General features: G+C 42.4%; 1 protein-coding gene across 3 annotated transcripts in view; it reads left to right on the top strand.

The window, feature by feature from the left end:
* The window catches only part of sptb (spectrin, beta, erythrocytic), a 42,691-nt gene that overhangs the window by 12,160 nt on the left and 3,784 nt on the right, over positions 1-26,747 (top strand). For all 3 annotated transcript variants that reach the window (XM_031847829.1, XM_031847831.1, XM_031847830.1), the window contains 34 exons: positions 4,085-4,236; positions 4,379-4,552; positions 6,940-7,037; positions 8,222-8,302; positions 8,460-8,575; positions 8,715-8,827; positions 8,918-9,105; positions 9,925-10,042; positions 10,279-10,437; positions 11,283-11,585; positions 11,675-11,825; positions 12,294-13,164; positions 13,381-13,518; positions 13,799-14,558; positions 14,784-14,986; positions 15,623-15,713; positions 16,151-16,297; positions 16,585-16,851; positions 17,261-17,485; positions 18,052-18,141; positions 18,688-18,978; positions 19,324-19,454; positions 19,710-19,914; positions 20,133-20,356; positions 20,608-20,758; positions 21,450-21,694; positions 21,996-22,134; positions 22,497-22,581; positions 23,244-23,440; positions 23,536-23,618; positions 24,440-24,503; positions 24,791-25,047; positions 26,125-26,298; positions 26,691-26,733. In XM_031847829.1, the coding sequence (XP_031703689.1) occupies positions 4,085-4,236; positions 4,379-4,552; positions 6,940-7,037; positions 8,222-8,302; positions 8,460-8,575; positions 8,715-8,827; positions 8,918-9,105; positions 9,925-10,042; positions 10,279-10,437; positions 11,283-11,585; positions 11,675-11,825; positions 12,294-13,164; positions 13,381-13,518; positions 13,799-14,558; positions 14,784-14,986; positions 15,623-15,713; positions 16,151-16,297; positions 16,585-16,851; positions 17,261-17,485; positions 18,052-18,141; positions 18,688-18,978; positions 19,324-19,454; positions 19,710-19,914; positions 20,133-20,356; positions 20,608-20,758; positions 21,450-21,694; positions 21,996-22,134; positions 22,497-22,581; positions 23,244-23,440; positions 23,536-23,618; positions 24,440-24,503; positions 24,791-25,047; positions 26,125-26,298; positions 26,691-26,733 (6,734 nt within the window). The remainder of the gene's footprint in view (positions 1-4,084; positions 4,237-4,378; positions 4,553-6,939; positions 7,038-8,221; positions 8,303-8,459; positions 8,576-8,714; positions 8,828-8,917; positions 9,106-9,924; positions 10,043-10,278; positions 10,438-11,282; positions 11,586-11,674; positions 11,826-12,293; positions 13,165-13,380; positions 13,519-13,798; positions 14,559-14,783; positions 14,987-15,622; positions 15,714-16,150; positions 16,298-16,584; positions 16,852-17,260; positions 17,486-18,051; positions 18,142-18,687; positions 18,979-19,323; positions 19,455-19,709; positions 19,915-20,132; positions 20,357-20,607; positions 20,759-21,449; positions 21,695-21,995; positions 22,135-22,496; positions 22,582-23,243; positions 23,441-23,535; positions 23,619-24,439; positions 24,504-24,790; positions 25,048-26,124; positions 26,299-26,690; positions 26,734-26,747) is intronic.

Below are 26,747 nucleotides of genomic sequence, written 5' to 3'. Positions count from 1 at the left end.
AACAGTGTCAGGAAGCTTGGAAACGGTGTGTGACTGCTGCACTTGCTCAAAAATATTTAATTCATGTGAAAAGGCTGTATGACAATGGTAGCTTCTGTTGCAGCACCACAAAGTACAACCAAACATTAAACATACAGTAAAGTTGTGGTCGGACCTTCGTATGAAATATTCCTGCTCCTTTCATATTTATGGACTGCACCTAAATGTGCAATGTGTAAAAAAGCCAGGCCTCCGTTTCAGCGCTGCCATGACTGAAGTAAAAAACCAAGTTAAAAAACATTTTAGCTTTCATTTACATTTCATTTTAATTAAAGACGAAATACTTAGAGTACGCCAATGTGTGTGTTATCACTCAATCACTCCAATAAGCTCAGAAATGTTATCTCGTAATGGGAACGTACCATCATATATTATAAAACCCTGTGCGATATTGAATCTTGCAAGATTCATAGTTTGGATATTATTTCGATTTTACTGCAACTGGAGCATTGAGGTTAAACAGAACTTCGTCTCCAGACTTAACGCTGAGGGCTTTGTTCAGCAGCGAGTGAACACACAGAGCTGTTGTCACATTGAGCTTGTTGAACTACTCATCTGGAGACGGCTCGGCGGGATGCATGCAAGCAGCAATCCTCCTTCCTCTCCTCCCCCTCTGTTGTCTCCTAAAAGGCCAGGAGCATCAATGTGCACTCTGGCTCCTCTCAAGGTCTTTTGATGTGAGACGATACGGGAGAACCGTGTGCACGTTTCGGGGATGTACTTTAATTGTCCTCCACTGTCTGCACTGTAAAGTCCTCTTGAGGCAGCACCCTAAATGGTTCAGAAAGCATCCGGCACACAGAGCTGTGTCTTGTTGATTTTCTTTATTGATTTTTGTTGTCCTTGCTGACGGATTATGATGTGACACTTTGTGCTAAATCAACACTGACACTCCAGTTGGAGCTTTGAGTTATTTGCATGTTTTTAATTGACATTACTTTTTCATGGCGTGGTGATCCGTGACGACGTAGCGGAGCGGTGCGTGCTGTTGTTCTGCTGAGGGGAGCAGAAAAAGCATGATTTATTTACTGTACTCTGCTGCACCATGTGTTTTACATACAGTAACCCCTGGTTTCTTCTCTTTGATGAGGCTCAGAATGGAGCTGGAGCTTTTTTTGGTGCTTACTGTGTCATTTTTAGATACTGTAGGTAATATATCTTGTTCTATTTTCCTAGTTGGGTCTCTGCAGATTAAACTTGAAAGCCTGCATCACTCTCACTCTCCATTACTTTCTTGCTGATCCATTTTGCCCTCGATTGCCTGGCCTCTTTTTCTCTTCCTATTCTTCTTCACCTTTGCTCCACTCTCTCCTCCTTCCTTACTCTGCTTTATTGTCTCCTTCTTAACCTTTAATCCCAGATCTTTAACTCCTTCTCCCTCTTCCTCTTCTGTTCCTCCTCTTTAGCCTGTTCCTTGCTTGTTCTCCACAGCCCCGGGGCCTGAATCATTTATTACACAAGTCATTAAGGATCCAATCCTTTGCACTCGCGTAGTTTGAAAACATATTTCGGTTGAGGAATAAAGAGGGCAAACTGTAGCAGGCAGACCAAGGGGAAGTCACGTGTTGCAAGATGGGACGACTGAGGGTAAAATGTCTCATCACCAGCGGTTGACCTGGTAAACGTTAAGGAGCAGTGAGTCTGTGTGTATATGTGAGTGTGAGGGGCTGGAGCTGGAGCCGTGGGTGCGATCCTGTAGTCGGCTCTGTCCTTCGGTCCTCCTTGCTCCAGATTATTCTAGAACACTCTACTGAGAGCTTCAATGAAAAACTACTCGGCCTCATCGAATGATTATTGCCTAGAATCAATTATTTGGCCCTACAGGATGTCAGCAGGTTGTTAAAAAAGCCAAAGTTGCGAGAGCCAAATGTGATATCAAAGTCCTGTTTGTTATGATCAATGCAAAAACGTTTGTTCACAGAGATGCACTGACAAGTTGTAAAATGTCATGCTGCTTTATATCCTGTGCTTAACTTTTAATAAGAGAAGGTTTTAATCATGCAGGGCTTTTTATATGCTTACTTAATGCAGATACAACCCCCCAGTCACAAGCACACACCCACTCACACCACCCCTGTTCCCATTCACATGAAGTGTGTCCACAGACAAAATAAACAGTGTATAGTACATTGGGTCATGCTGACATGCGGTCCCGTCAAAATTGGTTTTATTTTTTGCTGCTGAGTAGGAGGCACATCTGCCGAGCACCGAGATATCATTTCTAAGTGTGAGCCCGGTGAGATGTGTCACCATGTGGGCAGCGCTCATCCTCCCAAAGAAGGCCTGACGCTCGTACTTTCCGCTTGTCTCCGCGCTGTCATTCCTGAGATTTCAGTGGAGGAATTTCTGCATACTGTACACCTATATGCTTAACTATGCAGAGACCTTGTTTACTTTTTATGCATGTGATGTTATTATGCAGCACCACTTCTCTGTCTACTCTGCGAGGAGGATGAGGAGACTTGGATCGTTCAAGTATAGCTTCTCCTCGGGGAGTGTCTGTTTCGTGAAGACATGTATCACATTTGCAGCAGGTCTGCCTACAAAAATACTGAGGTCATATTAGCAATCCCGTCAAGCATCTCATACAAATGAGGGCTCCACCGCCTCCGATAATCGAGCTAAAGGTCAAAACTTTCTGCATTTTAACACAGTAGTTTATTGATTGATATATATATAGCTCTGATCCCAATAGAAGTGATGCGATTTGCAAATACACCGCAGGGATAACGTGACCAGATCTTTTAAAGTGGCCTCATTTTTAACATGTATTCATTTGACACACGTTTAACAGTCAGGCTGTCTTTGGCAGCAGGGCAGCACTGTGACGAGGTTGAGCATTTAATTGACTTTAACTGAAGTTTAAGTTATGGACATAAATTAAATTACTGGCCTAGGGCCCCAAGTAAGGCTGAGCAATAATTCAGTGTGATAATTTATCTTCTGTCAATGGACTCATATATGGTGATACAATTATACATATATTGATATTTTGATACACTATTAGATCGTCTAAATTGATAACAACAAGCGCATATTGACTCAGAAAAAACAAGTATTTAATTCAAACAGGAGTTTACAAAAATAGACTTTACAGAGTGTTTACTTCTTCTGGACTATTTATTATTGAACTACAAGAAAACATGCTATTCCATGATATGGATTTTGGCTAAATCGTTCAGCCCCAAGTGACTGTTAATATTTTTTGTTTGAGCTCAGTAGAAACTAGGGATGATCCTGGTCCGAGTCTCTTAATATTGTCATACAGTATTACAGCAGCACAGCATGCTGAGGCTACCGTTACAGTGAAGTAAGAACAGCAGAGTAGCTCTGCTTTAAGAAAATATCTCTTGTCCATCATGTTTCCTTTGATGGTTTCCATTCATGCTTTCTATAAGGTTCTGTAGTGTTTTGTATGCTATCTGTGTAGAGAAGTGTCAGCGTGGATCTGCTGTGTCAGACAGCTTCTTATCATCTCCAGCGTGAACTAAATACTTATGCTACGGTGGAGTTTCTGAACCAGCAGCAGCATCTCGGAGTTCTGGCTTGTCTTCTAGATGTCCCCCTGGGGCTCTTGCTCCTGTGGTTGAGTGGTTGGGGGCCTTTTAAAGGCCCCTTGTCTCATAATCATTCCATGGTTATGTAAACCATATTTCTTGGAGGCAGACCTGATGTGAAGTTAGAAATACTATTATTGGGTGAGTTGGATTAAATGAGTGGAGCCACAGAATAATTTTAGATTTTATGTTTTTGCTTCTGCCAAAACTCACCGGCTAATATACATGACTGCTTATATCCGGGCTGTATTTTCTCAGTAAGTGGCAAGAGTGCACAGCTTAACTCTGCACTGGGGATTAATTTAACCAGTAAGATTGCTCTGTTTCCCGAGTAAATTCAACCCAGGGTCCACCATCTATCTGAAGAGCCCTTGAGCATGACAGTTAATCCCCAACCAGCTCCAGTGGTGCTGTTCCGTAGATGTGAAGTTATTTCATTATTCATGGAGCTCATGTTTTTCTTTCTTTAACTTTCTGCTCCCTTCCAGATGAGCGCGAGGCGGTTCAGAAGAAGACCTTCACTAAATGGGTCAACTCGATCTTGTCCCGGGTCGGCTGTCGCATCTCTGACCTCTACCTGGACTTGCGGGACGGACGCATGCTCATTAAACTGCTGGAGGTGCTGTCCGGCGAACGCCTTGTAAGAAGCTCCCTGGCCAAGTCTTACATTTTTATATTTTTCTCTCCTTTTTTACTCTTTGTACTATCTCTCTCTCTCTTGTGGTCACTCTTGCCTTCACAATTTTCCCTTTCTATGTTTTCTTTCTCATTTCTGTCTTTAGCCAAAACCCACTAAAGGCCGAATGCGTATCCACTGTTTGGAGAATGTGGACAAGGCCCTGCAGTTCCTCAAAGAGCAGAGGGTCCACCTGGAGAACATGGGCTCCCACGACATCGTCGACGGAAACCATCGCCTCATCCTTGGCCTCATCTGGACCATCATCCTTCGCTTCCAGGTAAACTAAGACCTCGGCTACGCTGAACGCTCACATTTAGCTTTATTTCCTTATTTTTGCTGATTTGAATCGCTCAAAGCCTGAAGATGTTAAAATCGGATTTGTGTAATGCTGGGTGCTTTTTAACCACTAAATATGCAGTGCATTGACTGCATTGATTTTTTTAAGCTGTGGGTAAAAATCAAAGTCAACTTAGTTCACTTTTTTATTGACCTATAAAAAAAAGAAGCTATTTAAAAAAACGCACAGTACAACAAATGAATGATTATAATTATTATATAAAGCACAAAATTCACGGTTCGGTTCCATACGACACAGTGACGCCACGGTCCGGTACGTTAGAAATTTCCTTGATTTTAAAATATCTTTACTTATTAAAACTAAAATCATGAAAGTACGTTATTTTTGACTTTGAACAGCGATGGATTCATTTGTGTAACGGAAGCTGCAGCAACTCCTGTTCTGTCTTCAACACATGGGGCTGCAGTTGTGCTTCTGTAGAAGAAGGTTCACACTCTCTCTGATCTTTTGCTGTGAGGCCAGAGATCTGCTGCACTGCTCTCTGAGAAGCTGGATTAATGACATGCACAGCAAAGCGTCCTATCTGTGGCCCTGAACCAGCAGCTCCAACGGCATTCACTATATTCATGGCAGTGTCAGTAGTCACAGGTATATAGCTGCATTAGCTCGCTCCACCTTCCACTACTTCTGTCATCTCTTGGGCCAAATCCTCTCAAGGGGGCGTGTCTGAAGAATGGCTCTTCATCTCCCGTTCATTGGGGAGGTAATGTGCTGTCAGGTAGCTTTGTGTAGCCCGTGACGTCCTGCCGGCTGTTGTTGTCGGACATTTGATGCTCTATTTGGGCTTTTGTTTTCCTGTACATAACAGGAATGAGGGTCCGGCTGAAATGGGCTCGTGGCGGAGTAGTGCCACGGGGCTCAATAACATTACGCATGTTCGTAAAGCAGCTGTGTGTTCCACTAGAGTAGGGTCTCATGTCCGCGGCTGTAAATGTTCCCCTCGCCGTGGAGATTGCTTTACGCTGCGGGGAGAGTTTGTAGCGCGTGTGCTACTCTTGGTTTGTTCCTGGTGAGCTAGTTCAGCGCTAACGTGCATCACCGACAATGTTTTTCTTCCGTGGTGGGAGTGTCGCACAGCACGCTGCCTGTGACGCTGCCTTGTTGAGCGCAGTGCCACAATTTAAGCTGTATATTATTTTCCAAATGCAATAGTATTATTGCATGCGTGCCGAACCGAAAACCTATTATATTTATATATAATTGTGCATATATATATATATATATATTTATATACTGTATATATTTATTTATTTACATTTATATTATGTATCACATAAAAATATGTCACCATTGCATTTCTGGTCTGAAAACTCACAATGTTATTTAACATGTGTATCACAATCCTCATATAACACGAGGAGCTGTGCAGCCTGACCACAGTTCAAATATGACTGTAATATAGTTATTATGATTTGGCTACTATAGACACTTATATACATTAAATCAGAGTACATTAAAACCTGTTTTTATTTACATTTAGTGTACAACCTGCTGTGTTTGATAGACCAGTCTCCGACTAACTGATTGGTCTGATTTGGGTGTGTATGCATGCAGCACAGAAACAGTTTCAAATGGCAGCCTTGGGATGTTTTTGACTTTATTTTTCCTCGAATGAGATCGCTTCAGGTTCCAGAGCCATTATTATCTGCTGTAAGAAGCACATCCAGAACATCAGAACATGTCTGTTTGACTGATTTTTATCTTCCTGGAGGGAGCATATATTTATTTTTAATTTGACAGCAGCTCCGTTATTTTTAGACACGTTAGTTCAAACAATATGGCCTCCTGCATTATTCAGCCTTTTCAAACAAAAAGAAAAGAAAAAGACAGGAGTTGACTTGGTCTTGTCTGTATCTTTTCATTCTTTATAAAGCAAGGAGAATCAAAGCTGGCTAAATTTAGATCTCTCTCAGGGCCCGTCTCTCAGATCACATCACTGCTCTAATTACTGGTCCACTGTGTGGGAAAATAAGAACTTCAATAATTACCGCCCCTCCTTCTATCAACTGGATCTTTGGTTTACATTTGTGAGAATCCAGTCGGCTAATAACTGATGATTTATCACTTGATAACTTTTGTTGTGCACCAATGAAAACCTGTAAGCTACAATAAATCATGTATTTCAAAGGGGTATTTGTGCCACTTTGCCTAAATGTTTCCCTGCTGCTGCATCCTATTAGTGACATGTTACTATCAGTTAAGTTGTTGTTCTCTGCGGTGAATTGTTCTTGTTTGATTGCAAACCTCACAGTCATTAGTTACGTTTCATTATTCATCATCCAGCTGTGCTTGTTGTTTTTAATCAGATCCAGGACATTGTTGTGGAAACGGGCCAGGCGGACCAGAAGGAGACGCGCTCAGCCAAGGACGCTCTTCTTCTGTGGTGTCAGATGAAAACGGCAGGGTAAGTGGAATTTGTGAACTTTAGCTGTTGTGAATAACCTTTGGGGATTAGTATGAGAATCAACTCCTGTGCACAGCTGTACAACTTTTAGTTAAAGATATTATTGTGTGTGTGTGTCTATACCTGCACCACTCTGCGCTTGTATTTGTGTTAGTGTTCTGGGTTCTTGTTTAAATGATTCATTTGTTATGTAAAGAATATCTGAGCATCTTGAAAAGTGTTTCATGAATAACATTGGCTACTATTCTCATTATTCACGTTTTAAATGGTTGAAAATGGGTTTGCAATAAGCAGTTACAATCACATTTTATTATACTGTTTAATTTATACAAATTGTGAAGCAGTCTTGATATGAAGATTCAATGTAATCAAATAGGTCCACCCAAAACCACAGTTTAGGTGTTTTTCCTTTTTTGAACATATTACATTACAGAATATATTTAAATAACAATAAAGCCATAAATTAAGATTTTCTTCAAGAAATAGTTTGGTGTTTTTGGAAATATAATTACTGGCTTCTTTTTTTTTTTACAAATAGTTAGCTGAGAAAATCAATGTGAAGGTACTGCTAGGAGACAGTTAGCTTAGCTTAGCATAAAGACTAGAAACAAGGGCAAACAGACTGTCCAAAGGTAACACAATCCACCTCCCAGCACTTCTAAAACTCACTAATTAGCATAATATTTGTGTCATTGTGTCACAAACAAATGTTTTACGAGAGGTTCTGTGCTGTTGGGCTGATTTTCTTACCCCGGACAGAGCCATGCTAGCTGTTTCCCCCTCTTTCTAGACTTTATGCTGACCTGAGCTAACCGGCTGCTGGCTGTAGATTCTTATTTACCATACAGACATGAGAGTGATATTGATCTTCACATCTAAGTCTCTGCAAGAAATCAAATCAGATGTTAAACTATTCTTTAAGGTTCTAGGTCGTCGTGATTTGCTAGCATCCAGTTTGAATCTGTCATATTTCAGAATCCATGTCTCTAAAATTTGTGATCTTTTGAACAAATCACAGAATTCCACTAAATGTCTGAGTCTGCTCGGGCCTGAAGCTGCAGAAATATGCTTGTTGCACATGTTGAGAAGCAGAACAGATCCCAGACATTGATTTAAGACAGGAGCTCTTCCCAACAATGTCCCTTATGTTCAGTCAATGACGTCCCCTGCCTGTTGTTTTGCAGATATCCCAACGTCAACATCAGAAATTTCACCACCAGCTGGAAAGACGGCATGGCCTTCAACGCTCTCATACACAAACACCGGTAAGAAGAGATGAATGGCCAAATCCACTCTCGCCATCTCTGCCATGTAAACACTCATGAAACCCGTCTGTTCAGTGTCTCTCCTCCTCATTCTGCTTCATCTCTTTCACTGTCTCATTTTCCTCTTTTGCTCTCTTGCTCCATCTTTCTCTCTCAGGCCAGATCTGGTGGAATATAACAATCTGAAGAGGTCAAACCCGTCCCACAACCTCCAGAGCGCCTTCAACGTAGCTGAGCAGCAGCTTGGCGTGACCAAGCTGTTGGACCCCGAAGGCGAGTGACCGCCGGAGGCTGTGCCTTCATGTAGAACTAAATGTTTATGAGCTTTAAGCCTGGTGGAAAAAAAGACCTCAGGACCAGATATGGTGTCTGGCTTGGCTGTGACTGACTTGTCTGCTGTTTTGTTTTGTAGATGTGTTCACAGAGAACCCAGATGAGAAGTCTATCATCACGTACGTCGTGGCATTTTACCACTACTTCTCGAAGATGAAGCAGCTCGCTGTCGAGGGCAAGAGAGTGGGAAAGGTAAGATGGAAAGATGACGCACACTTGTGCCGAATTTGTTGACATAAAATTGTTCCTGCTTCTCAGATTGTCTCTGACCTCCTTCATCAGGTTCTGGATCACGCCATCGAGACAGAGAAGACGATTGATAAGTATGAGACGCTGTCGTCAGACCTGCTGACGTGGATCGAGCAGACCATCGTTGTGCTGAAGAACCGGAAACTTGCCAACTCGCTGACTGGAGTTCAGCAGCAGCTTCAGGCCTTCAACACCTACCGCACGGTAGAGAAGCCGCCCAAGTGAGTCGAGCCGAGACACCTTCCCATTACATTGCACTCTGTTCTGTTTCTGTTCTGTTCTCTTTGTCCAGTGCTTTTTAATCTCCAAGAAAAAAAAGAAAACACAACTCACCGTTACAATATTAAGAGAATTTCATAAAATATCAGAGTTTCAATAACAAACGAAACAAAACACAGAAAGCCTCCACAAAAAACAACACGCCTTCTAAGCAAGTGGATTAGAGTTGTCTGGGAAATCTAGAAAGAACCCCAAACTTAATATCTCTTTCATTTTATATTCAGTACAATCCATACGTCTAATGCATTTTGACTTTTGAATTTTTACTGTTTTTAAACAGATGCATTTCATTTATTTTGTCATCTATAGACCAACAAACAATCAGGAAACAAATGTTAGACCCATTGCTAATACATAAATAAATAAATGAATTAATTAATAAGTAAGTAAATAAATAAGTAAGTACATAAATAAATAAATAAGTAAGTAAATAAATATTAATATAATTAGACATTAGATAGAAGTGAAACAATTATAAATAAACTACTTATTATTTTTATTATTATTATTTTAATAAATTGTACAGTTATAATAATGAAGATTAGAATAGACATACATTGATAAATATGTTTTGGAAAAAAATAATAAAAGGGACAATCAGCAAACACATGGGTCTTCAAATTAAGGTGGATGTGGTTTATACCTCGGTGTGGGCATCATGCAGGGATTGTACAAGAAAAGAGCTCTTTCTCATATGTAAAAACAAAACGTGTACAGCTCATTTGTATGTTTTTGTGTGACTTGTGTTTTTTTTTTTCCAGGTTCCAAGAGAAGGGAAACCTTGAGGTGTTGCTCTTCACCATCCAGAGTCGTATGAGGGCCAACAAACAGAGGGTCTACACGCCTAAAGAGGGAGCCCTGGTGGCAGATATCAACAGGGTGAGAAGGATGTTTTTTCCCCTTATCGATTCATCCTCAGTATATTTTCTTGATTCATCATTTGGTCTATAAAATGTCAGAAAATAACAAAAAATAGCCCTCTTACGTCTTTATGGATGGGATCAAGCAAATAACTTCTTGACTGGGAAATAGGAAGGAATCACATTGCTATTACCCCCCCCCCCCCACGCCAACTAGCAAAAAACAACAAACATCATCTCATCATCTGTGTGCAGGCCTGGGAGCGTCTGGAGACGGCGGAGCACGAGCGGGAGCGAGTCCTGAGAGACGAGCTGATCAGACAGGAGAAGCTGGAACAGATGGCGAGAAGATTCGACAGGAAGGCTGCCATGAGGGAGACCTGGCTCCAGGAGAACCAGAGGCTAGTGGCTCAGGTAACACATCCACCACAAAACCGTGGATATTATATGATGCGGTTAGCTGACATTTGTTCTGAGGTGTCTCTTGACAAAACCTTGACCTCAATTAGGCTACCCAGTTAAATGAAGTTAAAACCTGATTATTGGTGATGAGAGATAAACAGCTGAGACAGGTTGCCAGACAAAAACTGAGAGATGACACCAACTGAAAAGTGTCATTCGCAAGTAACAAATAGCTTTTTTTTAGCACAAAAAGTTAGTTAGAAGAAAGTAGATATTTAGCAAAAATATGAAAGTTAAAATCATCACAATAATTATAATAGTATTGACATTACTGTGGAGTCTAGAAGCTCTATGTAACTGTTTTTCAATGATTTGTTTATTGTTTGTCTCGTGGACATGCAGGAGGATGCACATTCATGATGCGTCCCGCCAATGGTTTCACACTGTTACACAGGTGGCGGCAATAAGCCAAGATATGCGCCAGCACAGACGGTAAAAAGGGTAGAAGAAGACTGCGAGCTATAGTAAACAATGACAGATTATAAATACTTAACTATCAGCTTAGCAAATGTTTTGTGAATAAGGAAACACATTCAGCACATTTAATGGAGCTTAAAAATACAGGAATGTTGGTGAGAACCACTGAATGCAAACATTTTGTTTGTTTAGAAGAAAAGTCCACAAGGCACCTTCTAGTAGAAGCAGCAATGTAAAAAACACTAGTAAAAGATACTCCGATTCTACTTTGATAAGTACAATCAAGGTATTTGCAAAATCTACCTACAGCTTAAAGTTTTAACCAATAAAACCATAAGGTTTCTTGTCTAATGAACGGCTCTCTGCTCCCCTCTCCTCAGGATAACTTTGGTTACGACCTGCCAGCAGTGGAGGCAGCGAAGAAAAAGCACAATGCCATTGAGACGGACATCGCTGCGTATGAGGAACGCGTTCAGGTCCTGGTGGACATCTCAAAGGAGCTGGAGTCAGAGCGATACCATGACGCCAAACGCATCGACGTGCGGAAAGATAACATCCTGCGCCTGTGGGACTACCTGCAGGAGCTGCTGAAGGCTCGCAGGGCACGTCTGGATAAGAACCTGACTCTGCAGAGGATCTTCCAGGAGATGCTGTACATCATCAGCTGGATGGATGACATGAAGGTACAGCACAGGAGGCATTATTCATCAACTACAACATTTATTTTCTAGACACTAAACTGATCAGATTGCTCTTTCCTCCTTTTCTTCAGGCTCGACTTATGTCCCCTGACTTTGGGAAACACTTGTTGGAAGTTGAAGATTTGTTACAGAAACACGCTCTGTTAGAGAACGACATCGCTCTGCAGGCGGAGAGAGTGCAGGGCGCCAGTGCTGCTGCTCTCAGGTTCGCCAACGGAGAAAGTGAGTGCAGTGGCTCATCGTGCACCTTGCTCCTGGTCTTGTTGGAGATGAGGACACTAAATGGATTGATGTTGAACCTCAAAAGTTTTTGAGCACATACCAAATATGTCTGTTGCACTGAGTACAACTGTGCAAAAATGCTCAAAGTTATCATAGGATGCTTTGTCTAGTCATGTTTACATATTCTGTGATCGGATATTTCCTGCTTGTGTAAGAAAACAAGAAAACATTTCAACCAATGCCCAAATCATAAATGTGTGATTTGCATCCTCAGTTTGAAAAGGCTGGCAAACAGTACTTACATACAATTATATTATAATAAAAGAATGATATTATTGAGTGCAATTGATATGAATGTTTTAAACAAGCTACTCTATATAACAAACCTATGAAAGTATAACATTAGCTCAGCAGATATAATATTACATATATGTGTACTGATTCCATTGCCCTTCATTTTCTCCCCAGGCTACAAGCCATGTGATCCTCAGGTGATCCGGGACAGGGTGCAGCACCTGGACTTGTGCTACCAGGACCTTTGTGCCATGGCGGCCCAGCGACGAGCCCGCTTGGAACAGTCTCGGCTCTTCTGGAACTTCCTGTGGGAGCAGGTGGAGCTGGAGAGCTGGATTAGAGAGAAGGAGCACATTTTCTCCTCCCTGGATTATGGCAAGGACCTGACGAGCGTGCTGGTGCTCCAGAGCAAACACAGCGCCTTCGAGGACGAGCTCGGAGCCCGCCGCGCCAACCTTGACCAGGTCTTGGCCGAAGGAGATAAGATGATCCAGGCCAAGCACTTTGGCTCCCCGAAGGTTCAAGAAAGCATGGACGACATAAGGAGGCAATGGCAGCAGCTGGAGGAGCTGGCTGCGTTTCGGAAACAGAACCTCCGGGATACCCAGAGGTTCTTCCAGTTTCAGGGAGACGCTGATGAACTCAAGTCCTGGCTGCTGGACGCCAAGAGGCAGATGAGCAGCAATGACATGGGCCACGACGAGTACACCACCCAGCGGCTAATGAAAAAGCACAAGCACCTGAAGAATGAAGCAATGAAGAACGGAGCCACCATAGATGCTCTATCCAAACAGGCCAATGCGCTGCCAGAGGAGCTACAAAACACCCCTGATATCCAGAGACGTCTGAAGGACATCAGGGACCTGTACATGGAGCTCATGTCGCTGGCTGACCTGAGACAGAAGAAGCTAGATGATGCTATGGCCCTGTACACCATCTTCAGTGAGACGGACGCCTGTGAGCTCTGGATGGGTCAGAAGGAGACGTGGTTGGTGGGTTTAGAGGTGCCTGAGAAGCTGGAGGATCTGGAAGTAGTACAGAATAGGTACACAGAACAAATTATGTCACTATGCAAAAAAAATATTGTTTCACCTGTCTAGATTTAATATTGTAATTCATAAAAATCTGGAAACAATAGTTTCACCAGAATGTTCCAAAAGCCCAAAAAAAAAGCATTTATTTTTCTCTAGGTTTTGTGTTCTTGTGTTAATGTGTCATCTACCTGTTGCTTGTTTTTAACGAGCACTTTTCTTGTTTTCAGGTTGAGCATTCTAGCTCAAGATATGGCAAATGTCCAGTCGAGAGTTGATGACGTCAATAAAGCCGTGAAACAGCTTGAGGACAGCAGACACCCTCGCACCAAAGAGGTCAAAGAATGTCAGACGCGACTGAATAAGAGGTGCTTTACATATATTTTCTATTCATTATAAGTATCAAAAATACAATACATTTCTAATTAATCAGTCAGTGTTACATCTGAAATAAATATTTAAAATGATTCATATTTTTTCATGTTTTCTGTTTGCCCCTGTGGCATGTCAAACTACAATTTAGGAAATTATTAGGAAATAACAAACCTGTAAAATAGTATAAAAAGTGTTGGCTCTTAACAAGATATGAAACATAAACTGAGATTACATTAAAGTGGTGCAAACATTCAATACATAATTCTCTTTCAGGTGGGAGGCCTTCAAGGCCATGGTGGAGGACAAGAAGAGGAAAGTGGATTCTGCCGTTAGTCTGAACAACTACGGGCTGGAGTGTGACGAGACAGAGTTCTGGATCAAAGACAAGACACGGGTGATCGAGTCCACACAGGACTTGGGCAATGACCTGGCAGCCGTCATGACCATCCAGAGGAAACTGTTTGGCATGGAGAGAGATTTGGCCGCCATCGACAACAAGCTTACCTTCCTGAGGAATGAGGCCGATCAGCTGGCTAAGGACCACCCGGAGAACGCGGATGACATCTTGGCCCGCGGAGGGGAGCTGGACGCGGCCTGGGACACGTTAAAGAAGACCCTGAAAGACAGAGAGGACTCTTTAGGCGAGGTCAGCAAATTACAGACCTTCCTCCAAGACATGGATGACTTCCAGTCCTGGCTTTTCAAGACCCAGAAGGCTGTGGCGTCGGAGGAAATGCCCGCCTCTCTGCCGGAGGCCGAGGAGCAGCTCAGCCTTCATGACGCAGTGCGTGAAGACATAAACAACCACGAGGAGGACTATCACTGTGTAAGGGACACCGGTGCCCAGGTCACCCAGGGTCAGGAGGATGATCTTCAGTACCAGCAGCTGGAGCAGAGGCTGAAGGGGCTGGACCGTGGTTGGGTAGAACTGCAGAAGATGTGGGACAGCAGCAAGAACTTCCTGGACCAGGGTCTGGGCTTCCAGCAGTTCATGAGGGATGGCAAAGCTGTAGAGGCCATCCTCAACAACCAGGTAGTGATAAAGGACTACGTAAATTAGGATTTTGGCTTGTGTCCAAATTGTGTCTTTAAGTGGAACAGTCCATAGAGTTAGTGTTAGCTTTCTAACGATGGGGCTAGTGATGCTACAGGTATTTCAAACATGTGGTACGGAGGAATGCAGCATGGTCAGTTACCACAACGCTGGTTGAGTGTCTCAAGGGTGTTTGTCCTTTTCTTTCTTTTGCTTTGTTCGCAGGAGTACACCTTGGCCCACATAGACAAGCCCGACAACTTGGCTGGGGCAGAGAAAGCTTTGAAGAAGCAGGAGGACTTTTTGAGCACCATGGAGGCCAACGAGGACAAGATTGACGGCACTCTGCAGGGCGGACAGCGGCTAGTGGACGGCAACAACCTGTACTCTGGGAAAGTGCAGGACAAAATGGCCTCAATCCGAGACAGGTCAGTCGTTATGGTTTTTGGTCAATATGATTATATTTAGGTTTTGTCAAAAGCGTTATTGAACAAGTAGAAAATGACGATGATATTGGAAACTGGCTCCTACTTTGTTTCTGTACTGCAGTCCTCTAATATCGAACCGTAATCAACCGTTAGAGACTTTTGCTATCACATAGTCCAAAATTTAACTTTTAGCAGTTTGATAAATACCGTGCAAGCCCTGATCTTATGTAGACAAATAGAAATCTTCTTCTTTATAGTTTGAACCAGCTCAGCAGTGAAACAGCTTTCTTATCACTCTATCATTATTGACAGCAAGAAGCAGTAGAGAGAGCATGGGAGCTTGTCCCATTAACTCCCACAGTTCAGCTCGGTAGACGGGCGCCCCGATAATGGATATTGATCTTCAAGTGAGAGCTATTCTTCACGGTGTCGCAGAGAAACCGATGATGTTTTGGGTTACTGTGTCAGGTATTTTTCTGTGTGGCGGAGGAGCTCATAATGATTCACCCTCTGATTCACCAACCCCTCCTCGTTCAGCATGGTATCCTGTTATGTCACAGAGACAGACGTTGAATTAAAACGTGGAGGAAGATGAGTTGTATTTTTTTATGTATTTTTCTTGTGTTCGATCTTCAGGCAAAACAAAAATAAGAGAAGAGCCCAGGAGGTGTCAGAAAAGCTCAGAGACAACCGCGACCTGCAGCACTTCCTGCAAAACACTCAGGATGTGAGTTCACCGTTAGTTTACTGTTCATGTAATCACTGGGTAACATCAATTAGTACATTCATTATTAACTTAATTATTCCTTCACTGAGACTTGACACTATACAGTATTGATTATTGTAGTCAATTTGCAGCACACACTCTGTGTTGTTTATAATAACACAGTGGTACTTGTCGAGACATTTAATTGACTCAATTTATATCTTCCCTATTTGGGATCGGGGTCCCACTTGGCTAATTGGTAAACGCTCTGTTTTGAAAAGATAAAGAAGTAAATCCTGCTCAAAGAAATTCACCTCTGCACAAATTAGAAATGCTGACGTCTCCATGACTTTCCCAAGTTTTTGAACCGTGCGTGCTTGAATCTACGTGGTTGATTTTAATCTTTTTTTTTTCTTTCTACTAATCTCTGATACTCACTCTTCCTCTCCGTGCTTCAGCTGACCGTGTGGATCAACGAGAAGATGCTGACAGCTCAGGACATGTCGTACGATGAGGCCAGGAACCTCCACAGCAAGTGGCTGAAACATCAGGCCTTCATGGCTGAGCTGGCCTCCAACAAGGACTGGCTGAACAAAGTAGACGAGGTTGGTAATGCTAAGCTTATAATAAGAGATACCTGAAATATATATGACACAGAATAACAAAATATAATTTCCTAAATGTCATTGTTCCTTTAAAAGTTCTTGTATTGATGAAGCATTGAATATTGATGAAGTTGTAATGTAAAACCTAAAGATTATTTGCTTAGTTGACTCAAATGATGCGGTTGTTAATCTTATTAACATTTTCTTCACCCACCATGATATTTTTTGCCCAGAGGAGTATTTTGGAAACATCATCATCTTCTCTGTGCGTGTTTTTGTGGATGCAGGAGGGTCAAGAGCTCATGGAGTCCAAGCCTGAGTTTGAGCCCATCGTGAAGGAGCGTCTGGCCAAAGTCCACGAGCTGTGGGACAAGCTGGAGTCCACAACCCAGGAGAAAGCCCGGCTGCTGTTTGATGCCAACCGCTCTGAGCTGTTTGACCAGAGCCTGACTGATATGAAGAAGTGGCTCGGTGGGCTGCAGCAGCAGCTACAGAGTGGCGACAAGGACGTCAAAGACCTGACTAAAGCCAACATCCTGCTCAAGAAGCATCAGGTCTGTCTCTTCAGCACAATAAAAACTTCAGATCTGTTTGTGTCTGCAATGCACTTTTTAAATCACGTGTAGTTGAATCTCCCCATGGGAGTGAATACATTCAAGTTTTATCTTTAGCTTTTGTGCTTTCTTTGGATTCATTTTGAGTGAGTGAGAACCTGTGACAGATCAGCATTTATGTTTACTGTAAAGTCTAAACATGAAAAAAGCATTATAAATGATATCACACTCCGTGCTGCATTGGTAAAAGTTTCATGAAATCATAAGCTGAAAACAGTGGCTGAGCTCAGTTTCACACACAAACGGCAAGACAAACTAACATTTGGTTCGTTTACCCTCCACCACATCCTGATTAGGCTCTTGAAAGGCTGTTCATCTTTTTGTCTGTAATCGTATCTCCCCGTGCCAGATGACAGAGAACCAGGTACGTGACCGGGCGCGGGAGCTGGAGGAGCTCCAGGAGGCCTTGAGGAAGCACAGCGGAGGCAGGGAGGACCAGGCGGAGCTTGAGGCCGAGCAGCAGGCCCTGCAGAGGGACTTCCAGCAGCTCCTCACACCACTGGCCCAGCGCAAGGGCAAGCTGGAGGCCATCAAGGCTGTCCATCAGTTCTACAGAGACCTGGCCGATGAGCTTGTAAGCATGGGTCCGAATTCAGAGCCAAATTGAAGTGTTGAAACTCTGTGCTCTCACAAAATGATTCATATCACACAATTTGAATAAAGGATGTTACATTTGAAAGGAGCAGGATTAATGTTGGCTTTTGAGCGACAGCAAGAGAAAAGCTTTTGGGAAATATTGAAACCTGAATTTCAGAGGGTATTTTTTCCTGCAAAAATGATAACTTCTTCATTTGGAAATGAAGTTTTCAATTATAGTCTATATGCACTTAGTATGCAAGACAGTAAGACCATCAGCTCTCTCCATGAAATTGACTCTGCAGGTGAATCTGGGTAAAAAGCTTTAATCCCTTATTGGTTTCTCTGCTTAAATCCACTTAGAAACAGCTTAAAGAAGGATTTTTGTTGTTTGAGAAAAAATGTATGAAATTCAGTATAAGAAAGGCAGTCTTAACATTTTTTTGATATTCTGTGTGCATCTGAGATCTGTAAATCTGTTTCTCAACATAAAGCAGTCCCTACCCTTTTCTCTTTTCATTCAGTCATAATCCTCTCTTCTTTTCCTCCTCCTCTCTCTCTCAGCTCTGGATTGAGGAGAGGACGCCCCTGGCAATGTCACAAGAGCACGGCCACAATCTTCAAACTGTGCAAATGCTGCTGAAGAAGAACCAGGTGAGGCGTTTGTCTGCAGGAAAAAGGGTTGTGGGTTGCTTTGCTATAAATTGCTACCTGTACATTCTTACTTTATTACATTATTTTCTTGATCAACAGTGAGAAATGCTCCTCTCAATGTCCTAGAGCTTGCTGTGACTTCTTTAAATTGCTGATTTTGTCCCACCAGCAGTTAAAGCCCAAAGAGATTCAGTTTACAATTATTTATGTCAAAAAAATACATTTTTTATTTTATTTTGAAATAATTGATCAATTGTCAAACTATTGTTAATTATCCCTCTGTCGATTGTGGTATACTATGCAGTAAGTTTCCATCTGCCAGTCAAGATAATATTGACTACTTATACTGTAAAACCAAAGAAAACAACATATCCTCGAATATACGTAGTTTGTTTGTTTTTGTTTCTTTAAATATCACAAAAGTATGCATGATTGATGTGTGAACGTCATTTATAAAAGCATGGGCAGAGCCTCTTGAACGCCATCATTTGATCATCATCTCTACCCCGATGCTTTGCACTCACTGTCTCCTTTTCTGTACATCAGACGTTGCAGAGGGAGATTGAGGGCCACCAGCCTCGTGTTGACGAGGTGCTAGAGCGAGGAAGGAGGATGGCGGCGGCCGCCAGCGCAGAGGGCAGACCGGAGGCAGAGCAAATCACGGACCAGCTGAAGGAGCTGGAGGAGGCGTGGGTCCGGCTGCAGGACGAGATGGCCAAGCGCCGGGAGAGGCTGAGCAGCTCCAGCTCGGCCCAGCATTACTACAACGACGCGGATGAGGCCGAAGCCTGGATAGGGGAGCAGGAGCTTTACATGATCGCGGATGAAAAGGCCAAGGTGAGGAGCAGAGGAACTGCTGTGCGTTAACAGACAAGGAAGCAGGCTGATTAATCAGGGATGAAGCCGCAGATGTCTGAAAACTCATCTTATTATCTCAATCAAAAACAATCATGTTGTGCAAATAACAAATGGCACTGAATGCATTAACATGATTACACGGTTAGGGTTTTCTTCAATTGAGTTGACATGCTTTTTATAAGTAGCACCCTCTATTGAGGCCTTATTTGGAGTATTTTGTTGTGCTTTAATGTGCAGTCTCCCCTTCTCACATGATTGAATTGCTGTTTTCCTTCTGCCTCCTCCTCCACTCCGCCTCCTCCACCTCTTCTTCCTTCTCTCCAGGACGAGCAGAGCGCCATGCTGGTGCTGAAGCACCACATGATTCTCAAGCAAGCCGTGGATGACTATGCTGATGCCATTCAGAGGCTGGCTGACCGTGCCCAAAAAATGTTTGCCGAAGACCATCCTGATGGGTTTGTGATTGGATAATTTGCTGCAAACACAGAAAAGAATTACATCTCAGGAACTTCATTTACTCATGTTGTCTCAGTCATTTGTGGTTTTGGGCGATAAAGAGAGACAAGCATGTAAAGTGGGATAATTCCTGTTTCCTAATCGCACACCTCATCTAGAGTAAACCCAAATCCAATCTCTTTGTTATTTTCTCATTTTCTCCATCCTCCCTGCGTCTCATTTCCTTCCGTCTTCTCACTTTTCTTCGTGTGCAGTGAGGAAATCATTAGGCGACAGGGCCAGGTGGATAAGCAGTACGCCGGGCTGAAGGAGCTGGCGGAGGACCGCAGGAAGAAGCTGGACCACACCTACCACCACTTCCTGCTGAGCCGAGAGGTGGACTACCTGGAACACTGGATCGCAGAGAGAGACATGGTGGCCTCCTCTCAGGAGATGGGCCAGGACCTGGACCACGTCACGGTATTATTCACACAAAAGAAAACATGCACACACATGCGATCATACCTTATAAGCAAAACGTTTACATTAGAGTGCATACGGAGAGAGAGACACTGGCCACAAAATGCCTTATTCGGGTAAGAAAGTTCACCCAAATCCCCCAAAAAATACAAATATTGTTACTATTGTTACCTGTTTTTTAATATATTTTTTTTAAAATATCTGTCTTGTCTCTTCAGCTTCTGAGGGACAAGTTCCGAGAGTTTGCGCGGGAGACGGGGATGATGGGCCAGGAGCGAGTGGACCTGGTCAACGAGACGATAGACGAGCTGATCGAAGCCGGCCACGCCGAGGCAGCCACCATGGCAGAGTGGAAAGACACCATCAATGAGAGCTGGGCTGATCTGCTGGAGCTCATCGACACTCGCACTCAGCTCCTCACTACTTCTTACGAGCTGCTCAAGTAAGAAGAAGGCCTGTTATCTGGATTGATGCCGTTAAGATCTCACGTGTAATTCTAGTTATGCAACGTAACGTGTGAATGATGTTGATATCTGGAGGAACTAAACGCATCAAACCAGAAAACATCTGGTTACAATAGCACTGTCAATTTGAACATTACAACTTTACATTGATTATAGTAAGTAGGATTGTACATGTGATGATAATACACACAGACCTAAGAGACTGAGAGATTGAACCCTTTTCTTTAAGGTACTTTGACGATGGGAAGGAGCTAGTCGCTCAGATCCACGAGAAGCAGAATGAGCTGCCCGATGATGTGGGAGAGGACTTCAGCAAAGCCGAGTCCTTCCACAGAATGCACGCCGCCTTTGAGCGAGACATCACCGCTCTAGGCAAACAGGTACAACACAGGGGATCCGCCCTTTTATACTGCGGGAGCACAGCAGGCAGCAGCCCAGAGGCAAACTTTGATGATTCATTTCTAGAGGGAGGAGAGAGTGCTGCAATATTTGGGCAACTGTGAACAGTTTTCTCAAAGGGTAGGGAGCAATTAAGGGTGGTCCTGTGGGGGGAGTTTTAAATTTGTTTCAGCCTCTTAATCCCATTGCTTTGGGATGAAAAACCTATTCATACATTTAAAAGAAATTAATAATAATTGTAAAGCACTTTAAAAGGTACTCAAAGCACTTTACATGGTTAGAACAGAAACAGTAAAAGCAATAACAATACAAACAAAGAATATAAATGAGATTATAACAGTAAAAGATTATGACAGTTAAAAAAGTTAATATTATTTCATTTAATTCTTGTTAACAAACGGTACCCACTGTTTATGCTCTGCTGTTTCCGTCAGCTCTATCCTTTAAATATCTTTGATTAACACTTGTGTAGTTTGCATATTGGACCCCCCTTCAGCAGATCAAGGTAGAAACAGACTTCTAGTATCAAAGTCGGCACATACATCCCTCTGCACAGTGGAGGTCAAACATCCATGTAAAGTAACACAATGCAAAACACAGTGTTGAATGGAGGTAGACTTTAGTTTTTATAAATGACTTTAATGATTTGACTCTTGAATCTCCTTCCACAAGGTTCAACAGTTCCAGGAGACGGCTTCACGGCTTCACGCCCAATATGCAGGGGGACAAGCGGACGCCATCCAGGTTAAAGAACGAGAGGTGGTGGAAGCCTGGAAGGGCCTGCTTGACGCCTGCGACGGCCGCAGGGCGCAACTGGTGGACACGGCGGAGAAGTTCCGCTTTTTCACAACGGTGCGAGACCTGATGGCCTGGATGGAGAGCATCATCCAGCAGATAGAGACGCAGGAAAAACCCAGGTGAGCACAACTCGGACAAGGACTTCACCGTTTAATCAGATATCCATTCAGTAGATTTCAGCTTAAAATCAACATTGATTTCTGCCATTTACAAAGGCGGGTTTCTCTTTTTTAGTATATTATCTCTTTATGAAACTGTCTATCTTATCAGTAGAATGTATAAAGTACAACTACACTATTTATTTGACTAAAGGACACTGTCCTGGTCATTACTGTTGCAGTTCCAGTCCCTACCAACAGAGGTAGATAAGCTTCACACATTGCCTGTTATCACTTTATATCCTTCCCTTCTCTGCATTAGGGATGTCTCATCCGTGGAGCTCCTGCAGAAGTACCACCAGGGGATCCGCTCAGAGATCGAGGCCAGGGGAGCAAATTTCAATGACTGCGTAGACCTCGGCAAGGCCCTGCTGACACGCAAGCACCGAGACTCTGCTGAGGTAAGGCTTCAGTAGCAAAGACAGCTTCTTTTCATCCTCAGCTGGGCCTCAAATTGCTGCTTTCATTAGATTTAATTACTTTTCTGGGAGCGATTGTTCTTGTCTGGCACAATGGAACCAATTGGATTGCCACGAAAGAAAAAATTCCACTCATCTTTCACTCATCGGGGAGACTATAAAGCAAACACTAATTAGAAATGGAAAAGCCAAAAGAATTTAAATGAGCAATTGACCCCGGCCTGAATTTAATGTGCGGTTAATTGCTCCACAATACAAATTCTTGGAGGATAATAACCACTCTTGGGGCTGAGTTGTTTAATAATGCTGGTATGTAACTGCGACTGTATAACTGCTTGTGTCAGATCAAAGAGAAGCTGGTACAGCTGATGGAGAAAAGGAAGGAGATGATGTTCAAGTGGGACGACAGATGGGACTGGCTCAGACTCTGTGAGTAAAACCACACTAACCTCCAACCTAAAGGCAAAACCTCTACATGTATATTCCTTTCACAAATCTATACTAAACTGCTAAATGACTAACTAATGTGGAAGCCCATAAATTTACTGACCTTTGCACATGAAAGAGCACCAAGAGACTCCAATAAGCACCTTTTGTTGCAGTCTGAGACAAGAACAAAGTCTATTATCGTGTTTCTGCACAGTTAAAAATTGTGTTTTCTCAAACATTGGGTGATTCCTTCAACTAAACTAGAATTTTATTTTCAAGTTTAACATTCTGTTTTATAAACCATTATATTTTGCCTGTACAGATTTAAGTCTAGAGAAAATGCTGCTTTTTACGAGATGGACAACCACATTGAAAGCCGATCGTAATATTTCAGAAAATGTCCTGACTTTCTACAATGTTCTCCACGTTGTAGAACAACGTTCTCCAAAATGACCTCAGTTTCTAAAAACTTTTTTAAAAAATGACTCCCTTTTTTAAATGTTCTCACTTTCCCAAAAATGTCTTAACTTTATAAAGATGTCTTCCCTTTACAAAACATGTCCTCACTTTCCACAAAATGTTATAAATTTTACTGTAGCATAACTATTCCTGAAGAAAAAGGGTTCTAGTCGTGATGACCCATTGTCTTTGTTGCTTCCAAGTGCTGGAGGTGTGTCAGTTTTCCCGGGACGCCTCTGTGGCGGAGGCCTGGCTGATCGCTCAGGAGCCCTACGTGTCCAGTAGAGACCTGGGCCACACGGTGGACGAGGTCGAGAAACTCCTCAAGAGGCACGAGGCCTTTGAGAAATCCACCGCCACTTGGGAGGAGCGCTTCTCTGCACTGGAGCGCCTCACTACGGTTTGGACAAAAGCATCATCAACTTCCCTGCAGGCTTACGCCACAACTCGCAGTTGCACGTGTCGGTTATTGATTGCAGTTTTACTGTGTTGCAGCTGGAGCTGTTGGAGCTGAGGAATCAGCAGCAGGAGATTGAGCAGTTCCTTAAAGAAGAGCAATGCTCAGATAAGGACAGCAGGTACACACACTCCCACATACATGCAGGCATACATCAGGGTTTCTCAACGTTTTGATCACCGAGTGCCAATGAACAGAGCCATATATGATTGACGGCCACACATGAAAGGTGCACACAAAAAAAAACTCTTCCATCTAATTTTTCAACATACTAAACTTTGACTTTTTCATGCTATACTATGGGTTTTCTGACTTTTTGCTACATACTAGACTGACTTTCTTATGGCGTTTTTCTTATGTTTGTCTTACTTTTTTCAACATTCTATACTATGGCTTTTTATCGATTTTTGCGACATATATACTATGACGTTTTATATATTTTTGCAACATACTCTACTATGACAATTTTTGACTGACTATATTAGGGCTTTTTATAACATTTTGGGACATAATATACTATGACTGTTAAATAACAATTTTCGACATACTATACCCTGACTATTTCATAAAATGTTTGGACATACTATACTATGACTTTTTTTGATATACTATGACTTTTTTGGACATACTTGTCTTTTTTTGATATACTATGTCTTTTTTCGAACTGTGACTTTTTAATGACTTTTTCGACATGCTATACTATGTCTTTTCCATAACATTTCATTTCATTGAGTTCTTTATTTAGCATCCCATATATATATATATATATACATACATGCATACATATACACACTATACACTGTTCAGACAAAGACAAAGAACCTTATCCTTTAAACTTGCTTCCAGGCACACAGTCTCTCCCTCTCAACAATAAACATTGTTCTTCACCCGCTGCTCTTAAAAGTGTCTCATGCAGACCCCATGCTGTCCTCTTTCCTCCAGGAGAGAAGACACAGGTTTTGTAGAAGAATCTTCGCAGCTCTGCACTATTGAGGAACAGACACTGGTAAGTAACTCTGTTTAAGCATGCTGGAGTTTTTTTTTAAAAAGAAAAGAAAATCAAGCTCTCTATGCTATTTTCTTACTAACTCCTGCATTTAAAAGAGCTCCTTTACTTCCTCTAAAGCAAACTACATTTGACTCTGTTGAGAACCTCTTTAAGCGCTTCTAAATATAGTCATGGATTTAAACATCAGCGGTACACTCTGCTCTCCAATCCAATCAACGTGCAGGTTGATTCATCAATGATCTATTGTCTCATTCTATTTCTGTCTCTCTTCTTTTCTCTTCCAGTCTGGTTCTGGAGCAGTCGAGGCCAGTTCAGGTCTGCTGGAGGAGACAGCCGGTGACTCCACAGTGGCCATAGTGTCCGAGATGAGAGAGAGTGGTTCTCTGGAGCTGGAACCCCTTGTGTCAGCGGTGGCCCCGAAAGAACCAGAGAGGGCTGCCACCATGCCCATCGAGACCCTCGGAGCCCAGACTGTGCTGCAGGAGGGCATGCTTGGCCGCAAACATGATGTGGAAGGTTCAGGAAAGAAGGCTTCAAATAGGTAGAAGATAGATCATCCATCACTGACCGTTCCAGACATCCAGTTCTGTAGAATAGAAAAATCTATGAGCACACTTGAAAACTTACCATATATATGTTATCCATCACAGTAAACATCTAGTCTGCATTCATCTTTTTGATTATTATTTAAATTACATCACATATTACACTCAAATCAAGTTTCAAGAGTTTTCTCACTCATGTTCATATTGTAAAGAAATGACAGGAAACCAACGGCTGCCTTGAATGTTAGTTAAAAAAACAGCGAGAAATCTACAACTGTAGAGCAATATTATACTGAAGAAGATCTATAATGTGATTTGTGTTTAAGACGCTGAAGCTCACACACACACACACACACACACACACACACACACACACATAGTGTTGTACTGTCCCTTTTTAGATGGCAGGTGTGGTGTGGGAAGAAAAAAAAAAAGTAAAACAGGAAGTAAAGGAAAATAAAAGATTTTTGCACGAGCTACATGTTCGCCAGCTTTAAGTCTTAAAAATAACTCACAATATAGCAGCACAAACTTAAGTTATATTTAACATACGCTCAACTGTACACTAGAGAACTTGAAGTAAAACACAGACACGCACAGTTCAACAAGGAGCTAATGAAAAACGTAGACATACATATATGTATATACTGTACATTCACAGCTGGCAAAGTGAAAAAAGTTTTAAAAAACTCCTTCACTTCACAATGTGTAGATTATGATGTCTTGCCTTCTTTTTAGCAACCTGATTTTAATATGATTATGCATCTGTGTTTTAATATAAAAATTCCAGCTACTCAAGTAAATGTGTTGATGCACAAGCTACCCAAAAAGTTTTGTTTAACCCGACTGCTGTCTTACAGAGGCTCTGGCTGGGTTCAGCTATTTACAGTTGTTACAGAGTAGTGAGCTCATTACTAATTAACTAAATTAAGTCTTAATGGAGTGGTGATGATGTTGTGGCTCTCTTAATTGGAATTCAATTCGATTTATTTTTTTCATTATCGCCGGAAATTAGCCTCCTGAAGCGATCAATATGAAAGCCCTTCGTTTCTTACCCTTCCTCTTCCTCTCAGGTCCTGGAACAACTTGTACTGTGTGCTGAAGCCCGGTCAGCTGTCGGCTTACAAGGATGCCAAGAGCTTTGGCCACGGGGTGACGTATCACGGCGAGGACCCTTTGTCCCTCAGTAACGCCACCTGGGAGATCCTCACCAACTACAAGAAAAAGAAGCACGTCTCCAAACTACGGTGAGCATTCTGATCCATCTTCAGGGTTTTCACAGTTGTCTCGCTAATTAAAGGAATAGTTCAACATTTCGGGAAATATGCTTATTCACTTTCTTGCCAAGAATAAGATGAGAAGATCAAGTGTGGTTTTATGGGGGATTATGGGCCAAGAAATAGTCCTACACATAACCCTCTGTAAAACCACAAGCTGGTATTTTATGGTTTTTATATACAGATGAGATATAGCATTTATTAATGATATTTCTTACCTTTGTTCAGAGACAGAATAGCCATTTCCCTGTTTCCAGTCTACAGGCTGAGCTAAGCTCGCCCACTTCTGTCTTCTACTCTTTTTTCTGTTTGCACTCCTCCACACAATAAGTCCTAACTTCACTTTCCTTTCCCTCTCTCAGTCTTGGAGACGGCAGTGAATATGTGTTCCAGTGTAAAGACGAGGTGAGCTTCTTACC

Source organism: Anarrhichthys ocellatus, unplaced genomic scaffold (assembly GCF_004355925.1).
Source record: "Anarrhichthys ocellatus isolate YVR2014 unplaced genomic scaffold, GSC_Weel_1.0 scaffold7, whole genome shotgun sequence".
In the NCBI taxonomy this organism is placed as follows: domain Eukaryota; kingdom Metazoa; phylum Chordata; class Actinopteri; order Perciformes; family Anarhichadidae; genus Anarrhichthys; species Anarrhichthys ocellatus.
This window is presented reverse-complemented; position numbering and strand designations above follow the sequence as displayed.